Source organism: Hippopotamus amphibius, chromosome 2 (genome assembly GCF_030028045.1).
Source record: "Hippopotamus amphibius kiboko isolate mHipAmp2 chromosome 2, mHipAmp2.hap2, whole genome shotgun sequence".
NCBI classification, from domain to species: Eukaryota; Metazoa; Chordata; class Mammalia; order Artiodactyla; family Hippopotamidae; genus Hippopotamus; species Hippopotamus amphibius.
The window spans coordinates 223812970-223834204 of NC_080187.1; the positions used below are offsets into that span (position 1 = coordinate 223812970).

The following is a 21235-nucleotide window of genomic DNA, read 5'->3' on the forward strand; positions in this document are numbered from 1 at the left end:
GTACCCCCCAAAAAAATAAAAATAAAAATAAAAAAAATAAAAAAAATAAAAAAAATAAAAAAGAAAGTTTTAAGAAGGTAGGTGTGATTAACTGGATTTAGCAATGTGGGGGGCATTGGTGACTTTGATAAGGGCTGTTTGGGTGAAGAACTGGGGATTAAGGTGTGATTAAAGAGAATTCAAGAAAAAATGGGAAAGAATTCAAGAGAAATTAGATCTAAGTATAATAAATTGACTGAGCTGTTTTGCTATAAATGAGAACAATAGTGGCTGAAAGAAGTGTGAATAAAAAAGGTCCCCCCCAGCTTATTAAGAAATAACTGACATACATTACAGTATAAGTTTAAGGTATACAGCATGATGGTTTGATTTACATATATTGTCAAATGATTATCACAACAGGTTTAATTAAAATCTATTATCTCATATAGATACAATAGAAAGGCAATTTAAAAATTTATAAATGTTATGAGATGAAGATTTAGCACCTGTACCTCTCCTTCCTCATCCTCTCCCCACATTTTTACAATACTTTTAATTATATCGAAAATTGTTTGCATCATTATAACAATGTGAATATTGTTCACTGCAGAACCTATCAGAATACTGTAATTACATGTCCTTTCCCCATGCTGTACATTTCATCCTTGTGACTCATTTATTTTATAACTGGAAGTCTGTACTTTTACTCTCCCTCACCCATCTCACTCATTCCCTGACCCCTCTCCTTTCTGGCAAGCATCTGTTCTCTTTATCTATGAGTCTGTTTCTGTTTCGCCTTGTTCATTTGTTTTTTAGATTCCACATACAAGTGAAATCATAGAGTATTTGTCTTTCTCTGATTTATTTCACTCAGAATTTAATACCTTCTAGGTCCAGCCATGCTGTCACAATAGCAAGATCTCATTTTTTATGGCCGAATAATATTCTTTTGTATATATAAACACCATATCTTTTTTATCCACTCATCTATCAATGGACACTTAAGTTGCTTCTGTATCTTCGCTACTGTAAATAATGTTGTAATATAGGGGTGCATTTACCTTTTCAATTAGTGTTTTTCTTTTCTTCAGAAAAATACCCAGAACTGGACTGCTGGATCATATGGTAGTTCTACTTTTAACTTTTTGAGGAATCTCCATAGTATTGTCCCTAGTGGCTGTACCAATTTCCTTTCTCACCAACACTGCATAAGGGTTCCCTTTTCTCCACCTCCTCACCGACACGTTATTTCTTGTCTTTCGGATAACAGCCATTCTGACAGGTGTGGGGTGATATCTTCTTATGGTTTTGATTAGCTTTTCCCTGATGATTAGAGATGTTGAACATCTTTTCATGTCTGTTAGCCATCTGTATGACTTCTTTGGGAAAATATTTATTCAGCTCTTTGCCTATTTTTTAATAGGGCTTTTTTTTTTAATGTTAGGTTGTATGAGTTCTTTCGGAATATTTTGGATATTAATCCCTTATCAGTAATATAGCTTGCAAATATCTCCTATTCATATTCAGCAGGTTACCTTATTTTGTTGACAGTTTCTTTTGCTGTACAAAAGTTTTTTAGTTTGATGTAATCCCATTTGTTTATTTTTTGACTTTGTTACACTTGCCTGAGACAGATTCAGAAAAATACTAGGGCATACGTCAAAGAGTTTACTGCCTATGTTTTCTTCTAGGAGTTTTATGATTTCAGGTCTTACATTTAAATCTTTAATCCATTCTGGGTTTATTTTTGTACATGGTATGGGAAAGCAGTCTAGTTTGATTCTTTTGCATGTAGCTATCCAGTTTTCCCAGCATCATTTATTGAAGAGGCTGTCATTTCCCCATTATGTTCTTACTTCCTTTGTCATAAGGTAGTTGACCAAATGATTATGGGTTCATTTCTGGAGACTCTGTTCTGTTTAGTTGATTCATGTGTCTGTTTTGGTGCTAGTATCATACTATTTTGATTTCTATAGCTTAGTGGTATAGTTTGAAGCCAGGGAGTGTGATACTTTCTAGCTTTGTTCTTTATGTATTTAAGTGTTCCTATGTTGGATGCATATATATTTACAATTGTTTTATCTTTTTTTTTCTTTTTGGATCGATCCCTTTACCATTATATAATGTCCTTCTTTATGTTCTGTTACAATCTTTGCTAGAAGTCTGTTTTGTCTGATACAAGTATTGCTAACTTGGCTTTCTTTTCATTTCCATTTGCATGGAATACCTTTTCCAACCCCTCACTTTCTGTCTGCTTGTGTCTTTAAATCTGAAGTGAGCCTCTTGTAGGCAGTGTATATATGGGTCTTGTTTTCATATCCATTCAGCCACTCTAGGTCTTTTGACTCGGAGCATTTTCCATTTACACTTAAAGTGACATTTGAAGTAGTTACTGCCATTTTGTTAATTGTTTCCTGGTTGTGTTTGCAGTTCTTCTGGTTGTGTTTATAGTTTTTTGTTCCTTTTTTCTTTTGATGACTATCTTTAGTGTTATGTTTGGATTCTTTTCTCTTTTTTTGTGTATCTATTATAGATTTTTGGTTTATGGTTACCATGAGGTTTACATATAGCATATATATATATATATATATATATATATGATTATTTTAAGTTGATGATCTCTTAAATACAAATACAAGTGCATTCTAACAATCCTGATTTTTTTTTACTCAAAAGAGGTCCTTTTTTTTTTTTGGATAGGAGAAGGGAGAATTACTGGAGTAATATCCTTGAGTAAAAGAGGATAGGAGCTAATGCATAAATAGGAGGACATAGATAGGAACATGGAGTTTGTCCATAAAAGCAGGTACAGATATAAGCAGGTGACCAGATGTGGCAGAGAAGTTTTCTTTTGATTGTTCCTATCACTCAAGTCCTTTACTTGCTCCGCCACCCCTAGAGCTGAGAGAGGGAGGTAGGAGATGTGTAAAAATATCCAACAGTTGTCAAGGACAATGGGAGAGTGAATGGACTAGGGAACTGTGGTAGGATACCAAGTGGCACTAAGGGACCACAACTTGTTGCTAATAATCATAACTTTAAGGCAGACTACGCAGGTGTGTTTTTCTTCAGTCACATTAGCTGTGCACAAGGCACAGGCAGAAAATTAAGACTACATCAGGACTCCGGGTTGTGCCAGGCAGGTTCAACAAAGAGAGGAATTAGGGAGCTAAATTACATTCAGATAATTTATTCTTACAATTCCTCACAAATAAGGAACATTTCACTTGAATGTTTTTTAAGTCACTGGACTTAAACTGTCCAGAGTGATTAAATCAGAGGAAAGGATCAACATATATGATAGTACTATATAATGTTGGCAATTTTGTTTTTAATTTTTAGTTTTGATATATAATTTTAAAACACCTAAATAAAAGCACAAAAGGTATATTACTGTTAGAAATATGGTTAATTGCTTCGCTTAGTAAAGTAATTCATCAATTAGTAATGACAGTCATTACCTGCTTCTTTCATGGCAATCCGGTCTACCATTCCTTTTAATATGTAAATGTTGCCTGATAAAGTCCTAAGTTTGTTGTGCTTAATCCGTTCTATAATAGCATTACTGTGCCAATATACATTAGTGATGTCTCTAGGAGAAAAAATAGCTTAGTTAAAGCCAAAATATTCGCATTTAACCAATACTCACAATGTACATATATAAGCATGTAAATTTATAATAGAAATAAATTTGCACACTAGCCTACAATACTATTAATCTAATTACAAAACATATGAGGGCCAAACATTGCAACAGAACTCAACCTCTTGGCTAATGTGATCCTCAGCGTACCAAGAAACTGTACTGTGGCCAAACTATATGCCTAGTATAAAATGTATCATAAGCAAAAAGCAGGGCCTTCTCTAAATATCTGGTGCTAACAACTGATGTTAAGCTTCCAAAGGATGATCTCCCTGTCCACTTCCTCAGGGCTTATCCTGTGTTAGCTTTCATGCAGTTATACGGATTGGATTATTCTAATCTTGTGTTTTCTCTCCTCACTATATAGCCTAATGTCTTTACCTTCCTCTCTGGTAAGTACCAAAAAGAAGTTCCAATTGGGAAAAAACAAACTGCAGTATCAAATCACTGACTCATAAATTTACTCTTCATATTTCCTTAAATTCTGAAGCTAAGAATAAATACAAAATAGAAAAAACAAAATATGAAGATGTATTAGATGAATGTTGAACATTCTCTGATTCATTAGTTAACTAATAATAAACATTCTAAATATAAGCATAATAACAAAGTTTAGTTCTTTAATTTGGTCCAGTGTAACTGAATTCACGCATTATACTTTAACACGATATTCTCGTCTTCTGTTCTTTTAATCTTTATTTAACAAATATTTAAATAGTACTCTAAAAGTACTGTTCTCAAAGCCTTATAAATATTAACTCATTTATCTTCAAAATAACCCCAAAGGTAGGTCATACTATTATCATCATTGTGCAAATGAAGAAAATGAGACTAAAAGAGGATAAGTAACTTGCCCAAGTCATACAGCCAGTAAACAGCAATAATAGGCTTCCAACAAAGGTAATCAATGCTGCCTCTGGATATTAAGGAAATGGGTGCAAGGCAGGCAGAAATAAAGTGAGCAGGACAGATTTTATATACTTATAAACTTTTATATACTTATAAACTTTCAGGTAAGTATATAAGTGAACAGTGATACACTGTATTGTTTTACTACAACCTATCATTACAATTTTTTAACTACTAAGAAAAGTGGTTTTGAAGAATAGGAAATTGTGCTAATAGAGTAGCAGAACTAGGCAAAGCCCACTTACCAGATGATGTTTTTGCTTTAGGGAGAACCAGAGAGTGCAATGATTACTCAATATGCAGCTGTATGGCAAAGTGTTAAATATTTTGATTTCTTATCTGGATCAGTGATTTATATCTGGTTGTCCCAATTTAGATGTGAGAATTTGGACTGAAATACATGTAGTAAATATTAACTAATCATATATAATTAAGCAGATAACACCAATCCACTTATTAGAAACTCTGAAAAAATAAAGCACTGTGTATACAAATTTGAGCTGTCAGTATTTTAAAAATAATTTGAGTTAACAGGCAAAAGCAAGAAAGCTGGTTACAATCAAAATGGCCATACTCATTTTACTTTTCTGCCATCAATTTACAACCTTGTTAGATAGTCTTTGTTTCACAGCAAGATGCGATTTGTCATGCATTTCCTTTTAAGCTCTTACACAAAAGTACTTTATCACAAATTTTATTAGAATACTGTAAAGTTATACTTACACCAATTTTCCTTCTACGCATATAGCAGTGTTATCACTGATGACTTTAATTATCCATTCCTGTAGCTGGATTACCTAATCAAGCATAAAATGAAGTGTTATTTCTTGTATTACTTGCAGCATATGCATTACAAAATCAATTTACATTAAATTAAAAGAAAAAACTTATATAAGTAATCCAAATGCATCTTTAGCATTCATCTATATATACGCTATTTTAAATAGCGATAAGGTAAAAAGTCTTATTCGTAATTGAACAAAAGACGGAGAAGGGGCTGAACTGACATTGTACTGCAGAGTTTGTTCTACAATCCAGAATCAATTATACTTTAAATGTTCTTATGTCAAATATCTTAAGAACTGGGGGAAAAAACCACCTAAAATCGTAAGGTATCTATTAAAATATCAAAATCCAGAAAAGACCCAACAATTTGGAGGAAAAAACAGTTGTGTAGTATACATTTCACTGTCACTCTTATCCCTATATAATCAGAACATTTTTTTTTGCAAAGTTAATCTGGAGTTGCATTCAATTTCTTATAAAACTATAAAGGTGATTGCTAGTAATCTATATTTAGTATTCTATTCTAAAGCAAACATCTGAACAGCTCAGAGAATTCTTTATTTTAGGACAAGTAAAATCCTACAATATTATAAAGGAAAATTTCTGTGAACATCTGTGTTAAGAAATTATTGCTTCTATTGTGTAACAATCTAATAATGAACTATTTCTGATGAGAAATATATCCACAGAAGTCATACTCTGAGTAGCCATTTTCTTTATAAAATTATAGACTTAAGTACAAAGACAAATTATTCTATGGTAGTTTTATGCTGAGTCAGAAAACTAAAATGGAAGGGTACTCTTAGTTACTGCACTTCTCCCCAATTATGTTCATTTAAAAAACTATGGGTAGGGGGCTTCCTAGGTGGCGCAGTGGTTAAGAATCCGCCTGCCAATGCAGAGGTCACGGGTTCGATCCCAGCTACAGGAAGATCCCACATGCCATGGAGCAACTAAGCCCGTGTGCCAAAAAAAAAAAAAATAAAAAAATAAAAAAAAAAAAATAAAAAATAAAAAATAAAAAACTATGGGTAGAACTTGGGAAAGAGGCAATAAAATTCCTTTTTTTCCCCTCTACTTCTACATTTGGACTATAAGATATATCAAAGCATCAATCAGATGGAGATGATATTAACAATAAAAGCTAACACTAGGTAGTGTTCCAAGCACCTAAGATACATAACACTAAGAGGCAGGTACTATTATATTCATTTTATAAAGAAACTCTGCAAAGTCTAGTTAAATAACGTGCCCGTATCACACACAGCTAGTCAGTAGCAGAGCTGGGTTACAAATATATGAATTCTGACTCCATAATCTTGTATCATACTGCTTATATAAAATATCAAAATATTCATTCATATTCATTCATCAAATGTTTGTTAAGTTCTACCATATGCCAGGTACTGGTTTAGGCATGGGATTCATCCAGAAACAGAATAAAACAGCCACACTCTTTACAGCAAACATTTGGGGGGTGGGGTTGGGGCTGAGGGCTGGTGAGGAGGAGTGGAAGCAAGTGGAGTAGTGGTGGTGATATCAAACAAATGGACAAATAATAAAATGTCAGGCAGTGATAATTACTATTAAAAGTAAGCATAAATGAAGGTTTTTTTTTTAAAGATAGGATAGTCAGGGAAGGTCTTGGAACAGAACTGAACGAAGTAAAGGATGAGCCATATGGATATCTGGGAGTAACTCTTCCAGGCAGAGGGAATAAGTACAAAGGTCCCAAGTAGGTAGCATGGAGGGCACAGTAGCTTGAAAGAGTAAGCAAGAGGGGAAAAAAAGATGAAGCTGGGTATCTCCAGGATAGAATTATGTAGAGTCCTATAAGCTATAGTAAAAGTTTAGTGTTTTTTTTGTTTTTTGTTTTTGGCTGCCATGCAGCACGTGGGATCTTAGTTCCCTGACCAGGGATTGAACCCATGCCCCCCCGCAGTGGAAGCAGGGAGACTTAACCACTGGACTGCCAGGGAAGACCCAGTGTTTTTTTGAGATAAGTTACTGGAAGATTTTGAGCAGAGGAATGACATGATTTACTATTTTCTTAAGGGGCTGCTGGGTAGAAATTGGCCTACATATAAAGATTCTGGCCTCTATTTAGAAAACAGACTGAAAGGGAGAGAGGCAATAGTGGAAACAGAGAGACTATAAGGCTACTGTAGTAATCCAAGAGATATTGCGCCTTGGACTAGGAGGTAGTGATTGAGTAATAAGGAGTGGCCACGTTCAGGAAAGGAGAGCCAACAGGATTTCTTCATGGTTTAGATGTGGAGTATGAGAGAGAGAGAGAGAGAGAGAGAGAGATAGAGAGAGAGAGAGAGAAAAGTCCAAAATGAACCTAAAATTTTTACCTAAGTATTTGGTGGAATGGTATTACTATGTACCATTATGGGACACAGAGGAGAATGTTCATTGAGAAATCAAGAGCTTTAGTTTTAGCAACGTTAAATTTGAGATGCCTATTAGATATCAATAGAGAAGCTGTACAGATAATTGCATGTGTGAGTGGTGTTCAAGACAATGTTCTGGGCTGGAGATACATATGTGGGAGCTATCAGCAGAGAAATGGAATTTAAAGCTATAGCACTGTATGATAATAGTCTAGAGCGTATGTGTAGAGAGAAGCAGTTTCAAACACTGATTCTAGGAGATGCAACATTTATAGATTGTAACAGGAAGAGAAAGCAGCAAAGGGGAATGAGAAGAATGCCCACTGAGGCAGTAGAAAATTAGGTGAGAGATCTTACAATCTAAGCAAAAAAGCAACATAACATTTTGAGAAGGATGTTCTGATTCACTGTGTTAACCTCCCCCATGAGTGACAGAATAAGAAATAAGAATAATCACTGGATTTACTGATATGGAGATCACTGGTGAACCTGAAAAAAGCAATATTCATGGAGTAGTGAATATGAATGTCCACAGTGGAACTTATTCAACAGGGAATGAGATAAGAAGAAATGATAACTGTAAATACATATACCTCTTTCCCAGTGTTTTGCTGTAACAAGAACAACAAAAATGGGTGGTAGCTGGAGTGGGATATGGAGTAAAAGGAAGGTGGACTTTTTCTTCATATGTTTTTAAAAAATGCAGGTCATGTTTCAGCATGTTTATATGCTAATGGGAAGTATTCAGATCCAGAAGAGAAGAAAAAATTGAGGGGATAATTAGAAGGACAAAGTCCTTTAGGTGGTGACAGGAAATGAACTGGCCTTGAAAAGGAGCAAAAACTGTTCATCCATTTTAACAGAAAGAAAAACAGAATATGTGTATACAGCAGCAAACAGATTGATAGTTTTGGTGATGGGAATACGAGGTTCCCAATGAACAGAGAATGAGGAGGAGAGAGGAGGTTTGGACGTTTTAAAAGAGAGTAAGAGCGGGATACTCCTCTAGGAAAGTCAGAGTGTGGGGTGAATTGACAAGTGGAATCTAGCAGGACTGATGGGCAATACTGAGATGCCATTTAAGGTCTGTTGTCAAATTTAAAATGAGACTAGCCAACATCGCTGTGCATTTTATTTCAGTCATCTTCTACTTTTCAGGTATAGGTACGTAGCAAAAAAAAAAAAAGGAAAAAAGAATGAAATTTAACCAGGATTACAATTTTGCCAGAGGAAGACACAGGGAAAAGCAATAAAGAGAACTGAGAGTTTAGTCAAGGGGATGATTACAATGAGGGACCACGGACTCTATGTAAGGTAAGAGAGAAATGAGGACCGAAGAGTTGAGGAACTGAAGTCTGTCTTAGTAGGGTGGAGTATTGATGGTGGGGGAAAAGTACCAGAGGCAGAATGATCTGAGCACACAGGATCTGGTAGTGAATGTGAGATGCCTGAAAGTGAGAAACTGGTGCACAGACTGGCAAAGATAAGGTATGGGTATGATTAGAATTAAAGGTATCAGTAGGGAGGTCTCTGAAAATCAAAAATTCAAGGAGGCTGGATAGATTATCTATATGGATGTTGATGTCACCAGAGTTGATGACAGATGGAGTAGGAGACGAAAAAGTAACAGGTGTCAAAACACTTCAACAGGATGCAAGCTCATGACTAGGAGGTTGTACTATAGACGACTACAAGAGAGAGGGAGTGGTAAAGCTTTATGGCATATGCTTCAAAAGTTAGGAAGGGGGAAGGGGCGGTTTTAGAGAGAAGGAAGGAAAAATGGCCTGAAACAAAAATGAGGAACAAGAGGAACACACATTATAATATCTCTAGGTCCAACAGAATGTGGAATATCGGAGAAAAAAGAGCCACCATTTAAGAGAAGCAGCCATAATTTTAGTTAGAGCAAAATTAAGAAATGTTTATAGAAGGTTGAGAATATAACATTTTGCTAGCGCTGTAACTAGATTTCAAGAGGGCATAATGTAATATTTGGAGAGTTAGCGATAACGGAGAGATAGGGTCAGATTAAGGGATGTACAGAACTGTATAGGGATAAGAGACCTAGGATGCTTGGACTTTATGTAGCAAGTGAGATAAACAGCATTATAGAGATGATGGAACTAATATTGTGGGTCTCTTAGAACAGATGTCTTTAAATGTTTTTCTTAGCCCACCTCACGTATTTTTAAGGCAACATCTAAAACTTTTCCTCATAAGTCTAAACATTTGCAAACAATGAAATGTCCAATAAATACATTGAGATATAAGACTGTAACTGCTATATCACTCTAAAATTTAGATAGAATTCAAATGCCATCTCAGTCTGATACCTACCATCATCCTTTTAAAAATTAAGGTACAAATCTTTAACAATTGGAAATTTTACATTATATCTTTCTCCTTGAACTTGTATTTCTATTACAATTTCTTCAGAGAACTTATCTTAACCTAACACAAAGTTTGATGGTCTAAAGTCTTCCACTGATTCCTCTGTATTACAACAGAAAAACTTCTCAACTCTTCAGATGTTAACTCCTTTCTCTTTTAATTGCTCTGTTAATAGAAGCCCAAAAATCAGAAAAAAAAAACTTTAATAACGAGAATACCTCACTGTTCATTCCCAAAGGGAGCTGAAGACTATACAACTAGTAATAGAGCAAAATAAGAATGCCTGAGTTTTCTTACTTTTAATCCACTGCTCTTTTCACTAGGCCACTCTGCCTCCACACTAAAAAATAACAAAACCCCAAAATGAAGATACTGTTAATGAGGAAGCAAAAGAGCTAAAGCTCTTGAAAAATGAGGGCAAAAACAAATATACATCTGCCTTAAAAGTTTTCATACCTTATTTTTTTTAACTTCATTTGAAACAGTTTGGCATATACTTGGAGAAACCTTCCAGGCATTTCTTTCTGATCTCCGAGGTATTGCTATATGAAATGTTGGAGTTGCCAGCACAATTTTACATGTATCATTCAAGGAACCTGGAAGATCAGTCTCTCTGGGCATCGTTTTCTCATTTTTTTCCTCAATTTCCTGTTTCGAAGTGCCTTCTGCTGTAATCTTACTATCATCAGAAACCATTAATTGACTGCCATTTTTAATAGGAACAAAGAGTGTCTCAACAGTGGTATTTTGGGATTTTTCACAGCTAGAATCAATGCCTTCTATAATAAATGTGTCCTTTTTGGACTTAGTGGTTGCAACTGTATTCTCCTTTGAGTGGTGAATTTGTCTAGCCAACTGAGCTCTAGTTAATGCCTTGTTTGAGACTCCTGCAGCTGAAACATTTTCATGTTCTTGGTTCATAACTGGAAGCTCTGCAAAAAATACAAAACCAAACAAAATTTATAGAAGGATAATATGAAATTAAAAAGAGAATAACAGAATAATTTAAACTTTTAATATTTTTTTCCTTTTTAAAACTGAAGTATAATTGAGTTAAATATGAGTTTCACGTATACAACATAATGGTTCAGTATTTTTACACATTACAAATGTATAACATAGGCTCACCACAATAACTAGTTACCATCTATCACCATGCAAAGTTATTACAATATGATTGACAATATTCCCTATGCTGTACAGGAAATCCCTGTGACTTATTTATTTTGTAACCGGAAGGCTATATTACTGATCACCCTCACCTATTTCACTCATTCCCCTCTCCCAGGGCAATTACCAGTTTTTCTGTGTATCTATAGGTCTATTTCTGTTTTGTTATGCTTGTTCATTTGTTTTGTAAAACTGTTTACATTAAAAAGTCTTCAGGTTAGGAATATGCAACTCTCCTGCCCAGTGTTTCTGAGTGCTGCTGGCTTTTACAACTGAATCTTTTATCCACAGTCAATGCTTATAGCCGACACAGGGAATATAATTATCTAGAACGTTTAACCATACATTCAAATAACCAACTAAAAACGAACTAAATTAAAACAAAAAGCACTTTACCATAAGTTAAATTGTGCAGCGGTGCCTTCTTTTCCTGCTGATGTTGAATCTTTTGCTTGTCTGGCAGGAAAATATTATTTGATGATTCTAGAGGAACTTCTTGGACTGAAGCTGAGTTTTTTTTTTTTTTTTTTTAAAAGGAAGAAGTTGAGTTGTATTAGTCATTGAGAAGAAAAAAATGCCTTAAAAAAAATCTTGGAATAGACTTAGGTTCAGTAATGACCCATTCAATAGCATATACTCACATAATATGACAGTTACATAAGTTTTTCTCCTTTATTATTGCTTTATGCCTTCAACACATTCTCTATACCTACATTATGCTGAGAAAGAATTTTTAAAAAACTTTTCCACATTACTTGCCAGCTCTAAACAAAAGTATACTACTGGATTTAGAAGCCTAGAGATCTGAAATAAAATTCTGGTGCAGCCACAAATCAGATATGTATATGTTAAGGTTATATATGAAAATTCAGTCTTGAAAATTCTGATTTTGCTTCTAGTTGCTGAAAATTTCTAAAATGTGTAAGAACATTTGAAGAAGTGTAACTTATACTTTAAAAATCAAAATGTTGAGATTCAGTCGCAGACTAAATCATAATTTAAATTTCTTTGACATCTCTTTAGCAGGCCTTCAAAGGCACAAATTTGGTAGGCTTATCAACTAGATAAACAGAAAATAACAGTATTGCTTAAATTTTATTCTGCTTTACATCCTAGATGGTTCAAGTTTGGTTTCTTGAATGTAGAAATGAGTTTCACACAAAAGGGGAAGGTAAAAGACTTCAAATTTGTACCAGAGAAGGAAAAACTGAATTATTTTATATGTTTAATTTCAAATACTATATATGAAAAAATTGGAAGTAATTATACTTTAACGGGTATGCTGCTTTGGCCTTAGAAACCTTAATATAAAGGTTTTATTATAATGATGTGTCAGAAAAGATGGATAAGTTTCTATTTCTTTAACTCATTCTGCGAGAAATGGCAGGGCAATGTAGTAAAGACAAGTAGGTAATTCAATCAAGTATAACATACTATATATAGAAATGGGCCATTTGAGAGTCCAAGGATCCATCAGAGACTCTCCAAAATATCTATGAAATTATACACAAAATCTGTTGGTATATGCGTGCGTGCATTTTCTGGGGAAAGATTCATCAGATGCTCAAAGCAGTCAGTTACTTCTAATTCCACTTTACATACAAAGTATGCTTTAATGTACATTATTTCATTTGCTTCTCCCTTTTCTCCTAGACTGTATGAGATTTTGTATACTCCCCAACCTCTATCCTAAACTCCCTTAGAAAACCACTTTTTGTGTCAAAATATATCACTGTTTTTGAAATGCAACAATATATCCACAATCTATTGTGTAGGAGTTAAGAGGATGGGCTTTCTAATGGATATCTGTATTTAATTCCTAGCGCCTCACTTATTACCTGTGAAATAGAGCAGACATGACCAATCTAAAAGCTCCATCTCCTGGACTATTAAATAAGCATATAACCATAGTGTCTGTTGAAAGAATGAAATGAGATATTGCACATAAAGTATCTTTACCAATTACTGCAACTCATTAAAATCTCAACTTCAACTGTCCCAATCTCTGACCACCTTCTGTCTTTCCAGATCATTCTCTCAAATCCACTGACTATTCCAACAAGACCTACACTTCTTCACACTTCCTCACCTCCTTCAGGTCTTCTTTGCTGTCTAACCAAAGTAAATTTCATGGCCAATTGTGACCACTCCCTTGCACACACACCCCAACTCCTCTGTCCTTTTCTCACATCAACCTATAGGCACATCTTAGAAATATTGTGGGTTGAGTTCCAGACCACGGCAATACAGTGAGTCATGAATTTTATTTCCTAATGCATATAAAAGTTATATTTACATTATACTGTAGTCTATCAAGAGCACAAGAGCATGTCTAAGAAAAAATGTACATACCTTAATTAAAAAAAATTATTGCTAAAAGTGCAGGGTCTTTTTTAGTAACTTTATAGTTAAAAAATGCTAACTATTATCTGACAACACAGGATTGCCACAAACCTTCAATTTATAAAAACCACAATATCTGTGAAGGGCAATAAAGTGAAGTGCAATAAAAGGAGGATGTCTGTATTTGGCAAAATTACAATCCTCATAAAATCCAACCTCCTTCCTATTCTCCACGCAGCTAGAGGAAAACTCACAACCATACTGATTGGTCTTATTTAAATTCATGCCCATGAATCTCAAGTAGGTCCTTAATATTGCCCAGGAAATCAAATTTAGGCCTAGACCATTTACTCTTTCATTTTCCTACACTATTCTAACCTCCTCAAACTTCAACACCTGCTTCCTATACGCTCAACTGATGACTTGACTTTTTATTTCAGATTATTTCTCAAGTCACACAACACTGCCTATCTTCTTGTTTGATTGATGGTCTGTTTATGTTGCTAGCAAAGGCCAAACATGCACTTTTAGGTTCTATTTCCTCTCAGCTACTCAAGAATATCATATGACCAACCTCAGTTTTTCCTTTCCTAGTGGATCAATCCCAACAGCACAAGATGATGTTATTTCACCAATCATTAAAAACAACAAGATATTTAAAAATATATTTCTCTGCTCCCCTCAAAAACAACTGTCTGTATTCACCATCATCAATTGCTCTCCTCACATCCTCTCTCGAACCCTCTTGAATCACGTTTCTGCTCCTATCACTCCACCAAAACTGCCCACATCAGTTACCAATGACTTCCATGCTGCTAAATCCAATAGTCAAATCTCAGCCTTCTTCTTGCTTGACTGATTAGCAGCAGTTAGACACAGCTAATTACACCTCCCTCAAAAGCATTTTGTTCTCTTGGCTTCTGAAGTATCACTCCTGGTTTTTCTTCTTCCTCATCTTCTCAGTGGGCTTCACTACTTCCTACTCTTTATTCTAACTTCTAAATTTCAGGGTGCCCCAGGACTCATCCTTGAACGTTTTCTGTGTGTATACTTACTCCCTGATGATCACATCTAATCTCATACCTTTAAATACCATTTAGGTACTAATGACTCCCAAATGTATTTTTCTCACCTGCACCACTTCCTAAATTCCAACTAATTTTTTTTCAACAGCTTAATTCACATCTACACTTCAATTTTTAACAGATATATCAAAATCGACATGACAAAAAACATAACTACTAAGCCCCCAAAATCCCCCACTTGTGTCTGCCCCACCTCAGTTATATTGCTCCATCCTTCCAGTTGCTGCTGCAAAAAACCCAAAACCAAACAAATCACCCTAGAGTCATCTTTTATACCTCTCTTATATTCCACACTCAATCTCTTACGCTAATGCTATTGGCTCTTCCTTCAAAATATATCTAGAATTCAGCCACTCGTTATTTTCATTGCTAGCACCTGACCAAGCCAACACCCTCTCTCACCTGAATTACTATAGTAACTATTCCAAATTAACAGCCAGAGAGATATTTTAAAAGTGTAAGTCAGATTGTGTTATACCTCGGCTCAAAATCCTCCAGTGGCTCCTTGATTTGTTCACAATAAAAGCCCAAACTCTTACATTCACCTATAAGGCCCTGCATTATCTGACCCTCTCTTTATTTATCCCCTCCTTCCCAGCTCTGTCCACTCACTCCATGATAAATCTAACAGCTAGTCCTCATGTTTCTATTTCAGGGCACTTGTACCAGCTGAAGGATCATCCTTCCCCATAGACATCTATCTGTATCTATCACCTCCTTCAATTTTTTGGCTCAAATCCCACCTTCTCATGAAACAATGACCACCCCATTGAAAATTTCAACCTTCTCCAACTCTCCCCAACATGCTTACTCTGGTTTTTCTTTCCAGAGCATTTCTCTTCTATCATACCCTAAAATATATGTATTTGGTGACGTCTCCCACCAACTGAACGTAAGTTAGCTTCATGAGGGCAGAGATTTTTGTTCGTGTGGTTCACTGCTGTACCCCAAGTGCCTAAAACAGTGTCAGACACAATAAATACTTAACACATTACAGCTTTTTAACCAACACATAATAAAACCAACCTCTTAGTGAACTGTTTTCAGGCTGAAATGATTTGTTGTCCTCCTTTTCTTCACAGAGGTAGGTATGCTGTAATACTCTTTCCTCAACTCCGTTAGCAGTGAAAATTTTATTACTTTCTTTTCTCGGTGGTTCCAACAAACTGTTTCTTGATGCTTGTTCTTGCTGGTTACGTAGTACTTTTTCTTTCATTCTTTGAAATATTTTTCCTGGTGATTCATAGCTTGCTTTATTTTTTAATCCATCCTTGTTGGGCTTTATAGCACTGATATCAAGAGAACTGTTAGAGGTGGTAGCCTCTGCTAGCATGGTAGATTGAAATATATTTTTATTATTAAAAACTGTCATTTCTAGGAACTGGCTCTTTTTATGGTCGTTCAGTTTTAAAGAGGCCTTCTGATATTTCACCAAATCTTTTACAGGAGTAAGTGTGCCTGAAGGAATGTTGTCAAAAAAGATTGCATGCATGGGCATATTTCTCCTTTGAGAAGATGTCTCTGAAGACAAGTGAATTTCTGGATATTTCAAAGGTGTTGCAATCATCTTGATAAACAGTAGCAACAAATTTCCACAAACAGAAAATTCACTTAAACACAATTTTCAGGATAGACCTTCAGCAGGGGGCCAGAGGAACCTGTAGTTCAATGTGAAATCAACCTTTATCATGCTTTGGTGCAGAAAAAGTTAAGTTTATGTGCTTTCCATAACAACATACTAACAAAAAGGTTTAATTGGTCCATAACAACACTGGATAATCTATAGCTCAAAAATCAGATTAACTTTATTTTTGTTAAAGTCTCATTTTATTATTTTTCAATGATAAACAGTTTGGTTTTTAAATTTCTCTGCAAAAAAGCAGCTTTCACCAAGTCTTCTACTTAATTGCTCTAAGAGCTGAATTCTGAATATCTGTTTTTGAAATATACTTGAACCTCAAGTCCTGGAGGTTCCAATCTAATATTTGCATCAAAAACATTAAATGACATTTGCATATGACACTGCATTAAGTTATTAAAGATTAAATTTCACAAATATGATTTTTCCTTTTAGGCTCTTACATTTTAAGGCAACAGCTACAATGATATATCCTAATGAAGGCTAAAAATCCATCTGACCTTTAAGTTAAATAATCTCCAGTCCTGATTTTGTTATGCTGCAGAACATTTTATTTGTGAGGTTTTAGTTAAACAAACAAAACAAAATCTCACATCAAAAGTAAATTATATTCATTCTAATTTTCTAAACATTTACTGCTACTTAGAATTTTTAGAGGAAATCTTGTACTCAGGCTTACATGGTCTTAGACTTGTTTTAGCTTGTTTCTTACATATAAATTTTATTTCCCACACCTAGAAATAAAGATTCTAGGTGATGAACCATACAGTTGCATTCTGTAATATTTGGTAAATTTATAAAACATTTCAATCTAAGGAACTTACAAGTCTAGATTTATAGCATCTCTTACCACTGAATTTATAATTATTCCAGTCTTTGACATCATATAAACATAAAAAGCCTATTTCATAAAATACAATCAGACCAAAGACATCAAGTATCTTTATCTACAGTAACATCTATGAGAAATAATTATGCAAGCTAAAAATTCATATACAAACTACCACTGTATTCAAGAGTTTATAAGAGAAAAAAAGGAAATATTCCTCAATAACAAGAGCTTATAAAGAAAGGTATCTTGGGAATGACACAAATTTGAATTCAGCAAATATGTATTAATGCATATATTTATGTGTTTGGCAATGTGCTAGTGACAGGAATCCTGTGCTGGGAGTTTTAATACTCACTAGTTATTCACTTTAAGCTCTCAAAAACAAAAATGAGTAAACTGGGACAGCTGCATGGAAAGATGGCAAAGTGTGTGTAGGTTCACACACTCTCAATTCCTTAGAACCTAATGAAATGCTCAACAGGAAGTATAAACTGCAAATAAACTAGCGGAACTAAGAACAGGCCCAATCTGTAGTACAGTCTCTCCCCCCACTTCTTCCGGGGGGCTCCATTCCAAGACACCCAGTGGATGCCTGAAACTGTGGATAGTGCCAAACCGTATACACACTACGCTTTTTCGTTTACGTACATACCTATGACAAAGTTTAATTTGTAAATTAGGCACAGTAAGAGATTAACAATAAGAATAAAATAAAAAAAATTTAACAATATACAGTAATAAAAGTTATGTGAATGTCACCTCTCTCTCACTCAAAATATTTCATTGTACAAATTTAATGCCTTTCCAACTTAACTAAGCATTTATCATGCACTGTGGCTGTGTTTGGGGTGCAACAGCAAAACCTGCATGCATTTCTTTTTCCTTTTTCACAATTACACAAATAGAAGATTCATTTTTACCCTAGACCTTAGCAACCTAAGCAAACGATTTTATTCCCCCTAAGTTGAGAGCTTTCATGTTTTCACTTAAAGGAAGCACTTTACAGCTTCTCTGGCATATCCACACTGCCAGCACCACTACTCTGGTGCTTTGGGGCACTTACTAAGTAAAATAGGGCTACCTGACACAACACTGTGACACCTTAACAGGCCATCTGATAACCGAGAGGCTGCTAAAAGGCTGCTAAGTGACTAATGGGTGGGATATGCTGGGCAAAGGGATAATTAACATCCCTAGGGGGACAGTGTGAGGTTTCATCACACTACTAAGAAAAGCATGCAATTTAAAACATGTGAATTGTTTATATTTGGAATTTTTCATTTAATATGTTCAGACTGCAGGTGACAAACTGGGCCAGGAAAAGTGAAACTGTAGATAATGGCGGGGGGGGGGGGGCAGGTTGTGGACAGGACACTACTGTACATACACAGAACTGTTTTCATCAAAAGGCAGATGATTATAATCACAGTGAAAGTCTCCAAGAACCAGCACACAACTCCTCTCTTTCATGCTGCCCAACTTTTTCCTTCTCAATTCAAACATCTAGTAGGATGGAGAGGTGTGTAGTCAAGATTCTGAAAATCCTCAAATTCCACTCACCCTCCCCAAAAGATGCAGAAAGTTCCTTTAGGAGCCCCTCTTTCTTATTTATGTGATAAAGAGCAACTCAATAGAAGCAAGAGAGTTGCCAGTAGTTGCCAGGTTTCAGTGTGGTTGGTGGAAAAGAGAAGGATATAGAGAAAAAAACATCACCCAGGACTTCTCTGACCATAGAGGCTTTGCAGAATAAACACAGAAGAAAAACAAAAAGCCAGTGGTTAGAGGCCACTCAATTAACATCTGAAGCCCCACTCTCTTCCTAGTTAACAGAAAAGCAAAACAAAGAAAATAAATCATGATGCTCAGACTCTAGGACTGGAAAGGAGAACATGAATTCTAAAATGGTATGCTTGTGCCTTCATTAACTGCTTAAAACTATTTGGAAAATCTAGTACTTAAAATTTATCGTGAAAACTGACAAATGCTGACGTACTAGGAAAAAATTGCTATTTATTTAGAATAAAGACTCAGACATGGGAAAACCATTATACAAAAAAGGTAGCTATGAGCATTTATAGTATATAAAAGTAAGGCTGAACAACTGTTATCATGGATATGATACTGAAAGTAACTTTTATTCTTCTTCCTAAGACATGAAAAGTTCAAGGAATTTACTGTTGTGGTAGTAATAGTAATAATTATAATGGAATGGGTCAAAACTCCCAAAGCACATAACCAAAACGGAGACAGAGCTGGGAAAAAAATGAGAGGAATAATAAGTTAACTGGCAAATGATACATTTGGGGGGGGGTGGACACAGCACATGACACACAAAGGGCTAATATAACACTCAAAGAAACCAAATGAATCAATTTAAAGAAATGATTAACATAAAAAATGGCCAAAGGACACGTATGGCAATTAACAGAATACAAAAGGCTAATAAATGAGTCAAAATGACACTCCATCTTACTAATAAATGAAGAGATGCAAATTAAAGTAGTGAGACTGCTTATGCTTATCAGATTGGCAAAGATTAATTTGAAAATATAGGTGTGCATGCCACTGGTCAAGAAATTTCACTTAAATTTTTTTTTTTCTTACAGAAACACCTACATAAGAATGCAAACATATGTGGTAATAATAGTCAACATCTACTGGATATATGTCAGACACTACATAACCTTACAGCAATTCTTAAGTACTGTTATTATTCCCATTTTGAAGATGAGAATACTAAAGCATAGACTGGTTAAGTAACCAGTCCAAGGTCCCACTGACAATGATTAAGAGCAGGACCCCAGTCTATCTGATTTCAAAGCCCAAGTTCTTAAACAGGCCCTATACAAGGATGTTCACTGAAGTACTGGGTTAATCAGAAACAATCTAGATGTCTACCAAGATGGGACAAAATTCTGCTGTTCACTGAAGTACAGGGCTAAGTAAAAACAACCTAGATGTCTATCAATATGGGACAAAATCTGCTACACCCATACAACTGAATTCTATGTACTCAACAAAGATTATATCGACACACACGCATGCATGTACTGACACAAAAAGTAGCTAGGATATACTAAATTAAAAAAGCAGCAGAACAGGACGTACAATTGAACTTTTGTAAAAAAAAAAATCAAAAATAAACACACACATCCAGGAGCAGGAGCATAAGCATAGGGGGGAACAATCTGGGAGTACACCAAATTTCAAACAGTGTTTATCTTTGAAGAGCAGGATGAAGGGGCCTCCCACTTCCTAAATAATTTTATTTTCATCTGGAAGTGTTTGCATCTGAAATTAATGTGTAATTTAATCAGAAGAAAACATAAGCTAGACGGATCAATTGTTTCCTTAGCCCTGTGGCTCCTGCGTTCCAAGGTGAAGAATCGGGCAGACAATTCTCCTACCTGGCAATCTTCTAAAAGCTTTTTGTTTGTTTGTTTGTTTTCTATAAGTGTTTTAGAACAAAAGCCGAAAGCACTCGCCATCGAAACGAAATCTGAAGGGAAGTGGTCTAATCTCTTGATACATACAGTAGATACGCCACAAATACACACCGAGTGAACGAGTCGCGGTGATGCCACAGCCGAAGCCAGACACGTACCAGAGTCCGCGAGAGGCCAGAACGCTGACGTGCGGGGACTCGCGGCGCCAGAGGGGCCGCGGGCAGGAGGCCAGGGGAGAGGGGAGGGGAGGCGAGGCCGTACCTTGGGCGAGGGGCCTGGCAGGGCGGGACGGCGGCAGTCTGGGTTCGGCTCTGTGCTGGGGGCTGGGGGACCTGGGCGCCCCCAGGCTCGCGCCTCTGGCTCAAGTCGACCCCAGCCCGCAGCGGCCGCACCTCAGGTGACGCTCGCGTTCTCCGTGGGGTCCTCTAACACCTTAACTGCCTGGGAATTCAAATCTGAAGAGCCCGCCCTTCCGGCCCGCCCGGGATTGGTGCGCTCAGGAACGGCGTCACCGTGCGTCTCACTGGGACTCAGGAAAGCTGGGGGCGAGCCGCGTGGGCAATGCTGTTTCCACAAAAACTGGGCAACCCCAAATGGCCACGGGTACTGGACA

General features: G+C 35.9%; 1 protein-coding gene across 7 annotated transcripts in view; it reads right to left on the reverse strand.

Annotated features, from left to right (window-relative positions):
- MIS18BP1 (MIS18 binding protein 1) overlaps nucleotides 1-21235 on the reverse strand; it is a 51746-nt gene that overhangs the window by 30434 nt on the left and 77 nt on the right. For 2 of the 7 annotated variants that reach the window (XR_009051475.1, XM_057723674.1), the window contains exons 1-6: nucleotides 20734-21227; nucleotides 15732-16363; nucleotides 11674-11784; nucleotides 10564-11039; nucleotides 5258-5331; nucleotides 3444-3574 (exon numbers count right to left, since the gene is read on the reverse strand). Coding sequence is in view for 6 of the 7 variants with exons in the window: in XM_057723674.1 (XP_057579657.1) it covers nucleotides 3444-3574; nucleotides 5258-5331; nucleotides 10564-11039; nucleotides 11674-11784; nucleotides 15732-16272 (1333 nt within the window). In the remaining variant the exon portion in view is untranslated. Of the gene's footprint in view, nucleotides 1-3443; nucleotides 3575-5257; nucleotides 5332-10563; nucleotides 11040-11673; nucleotides 11785-15731; nucleotides 16364-20733; nucleotides 21228-21235 lie in introns of those variants that run through there. The other 5 variants (XM_057723672.1, XM_057723670.1, XM_057723671.1 and 2 more) reach the window with 5 other exon arrangements.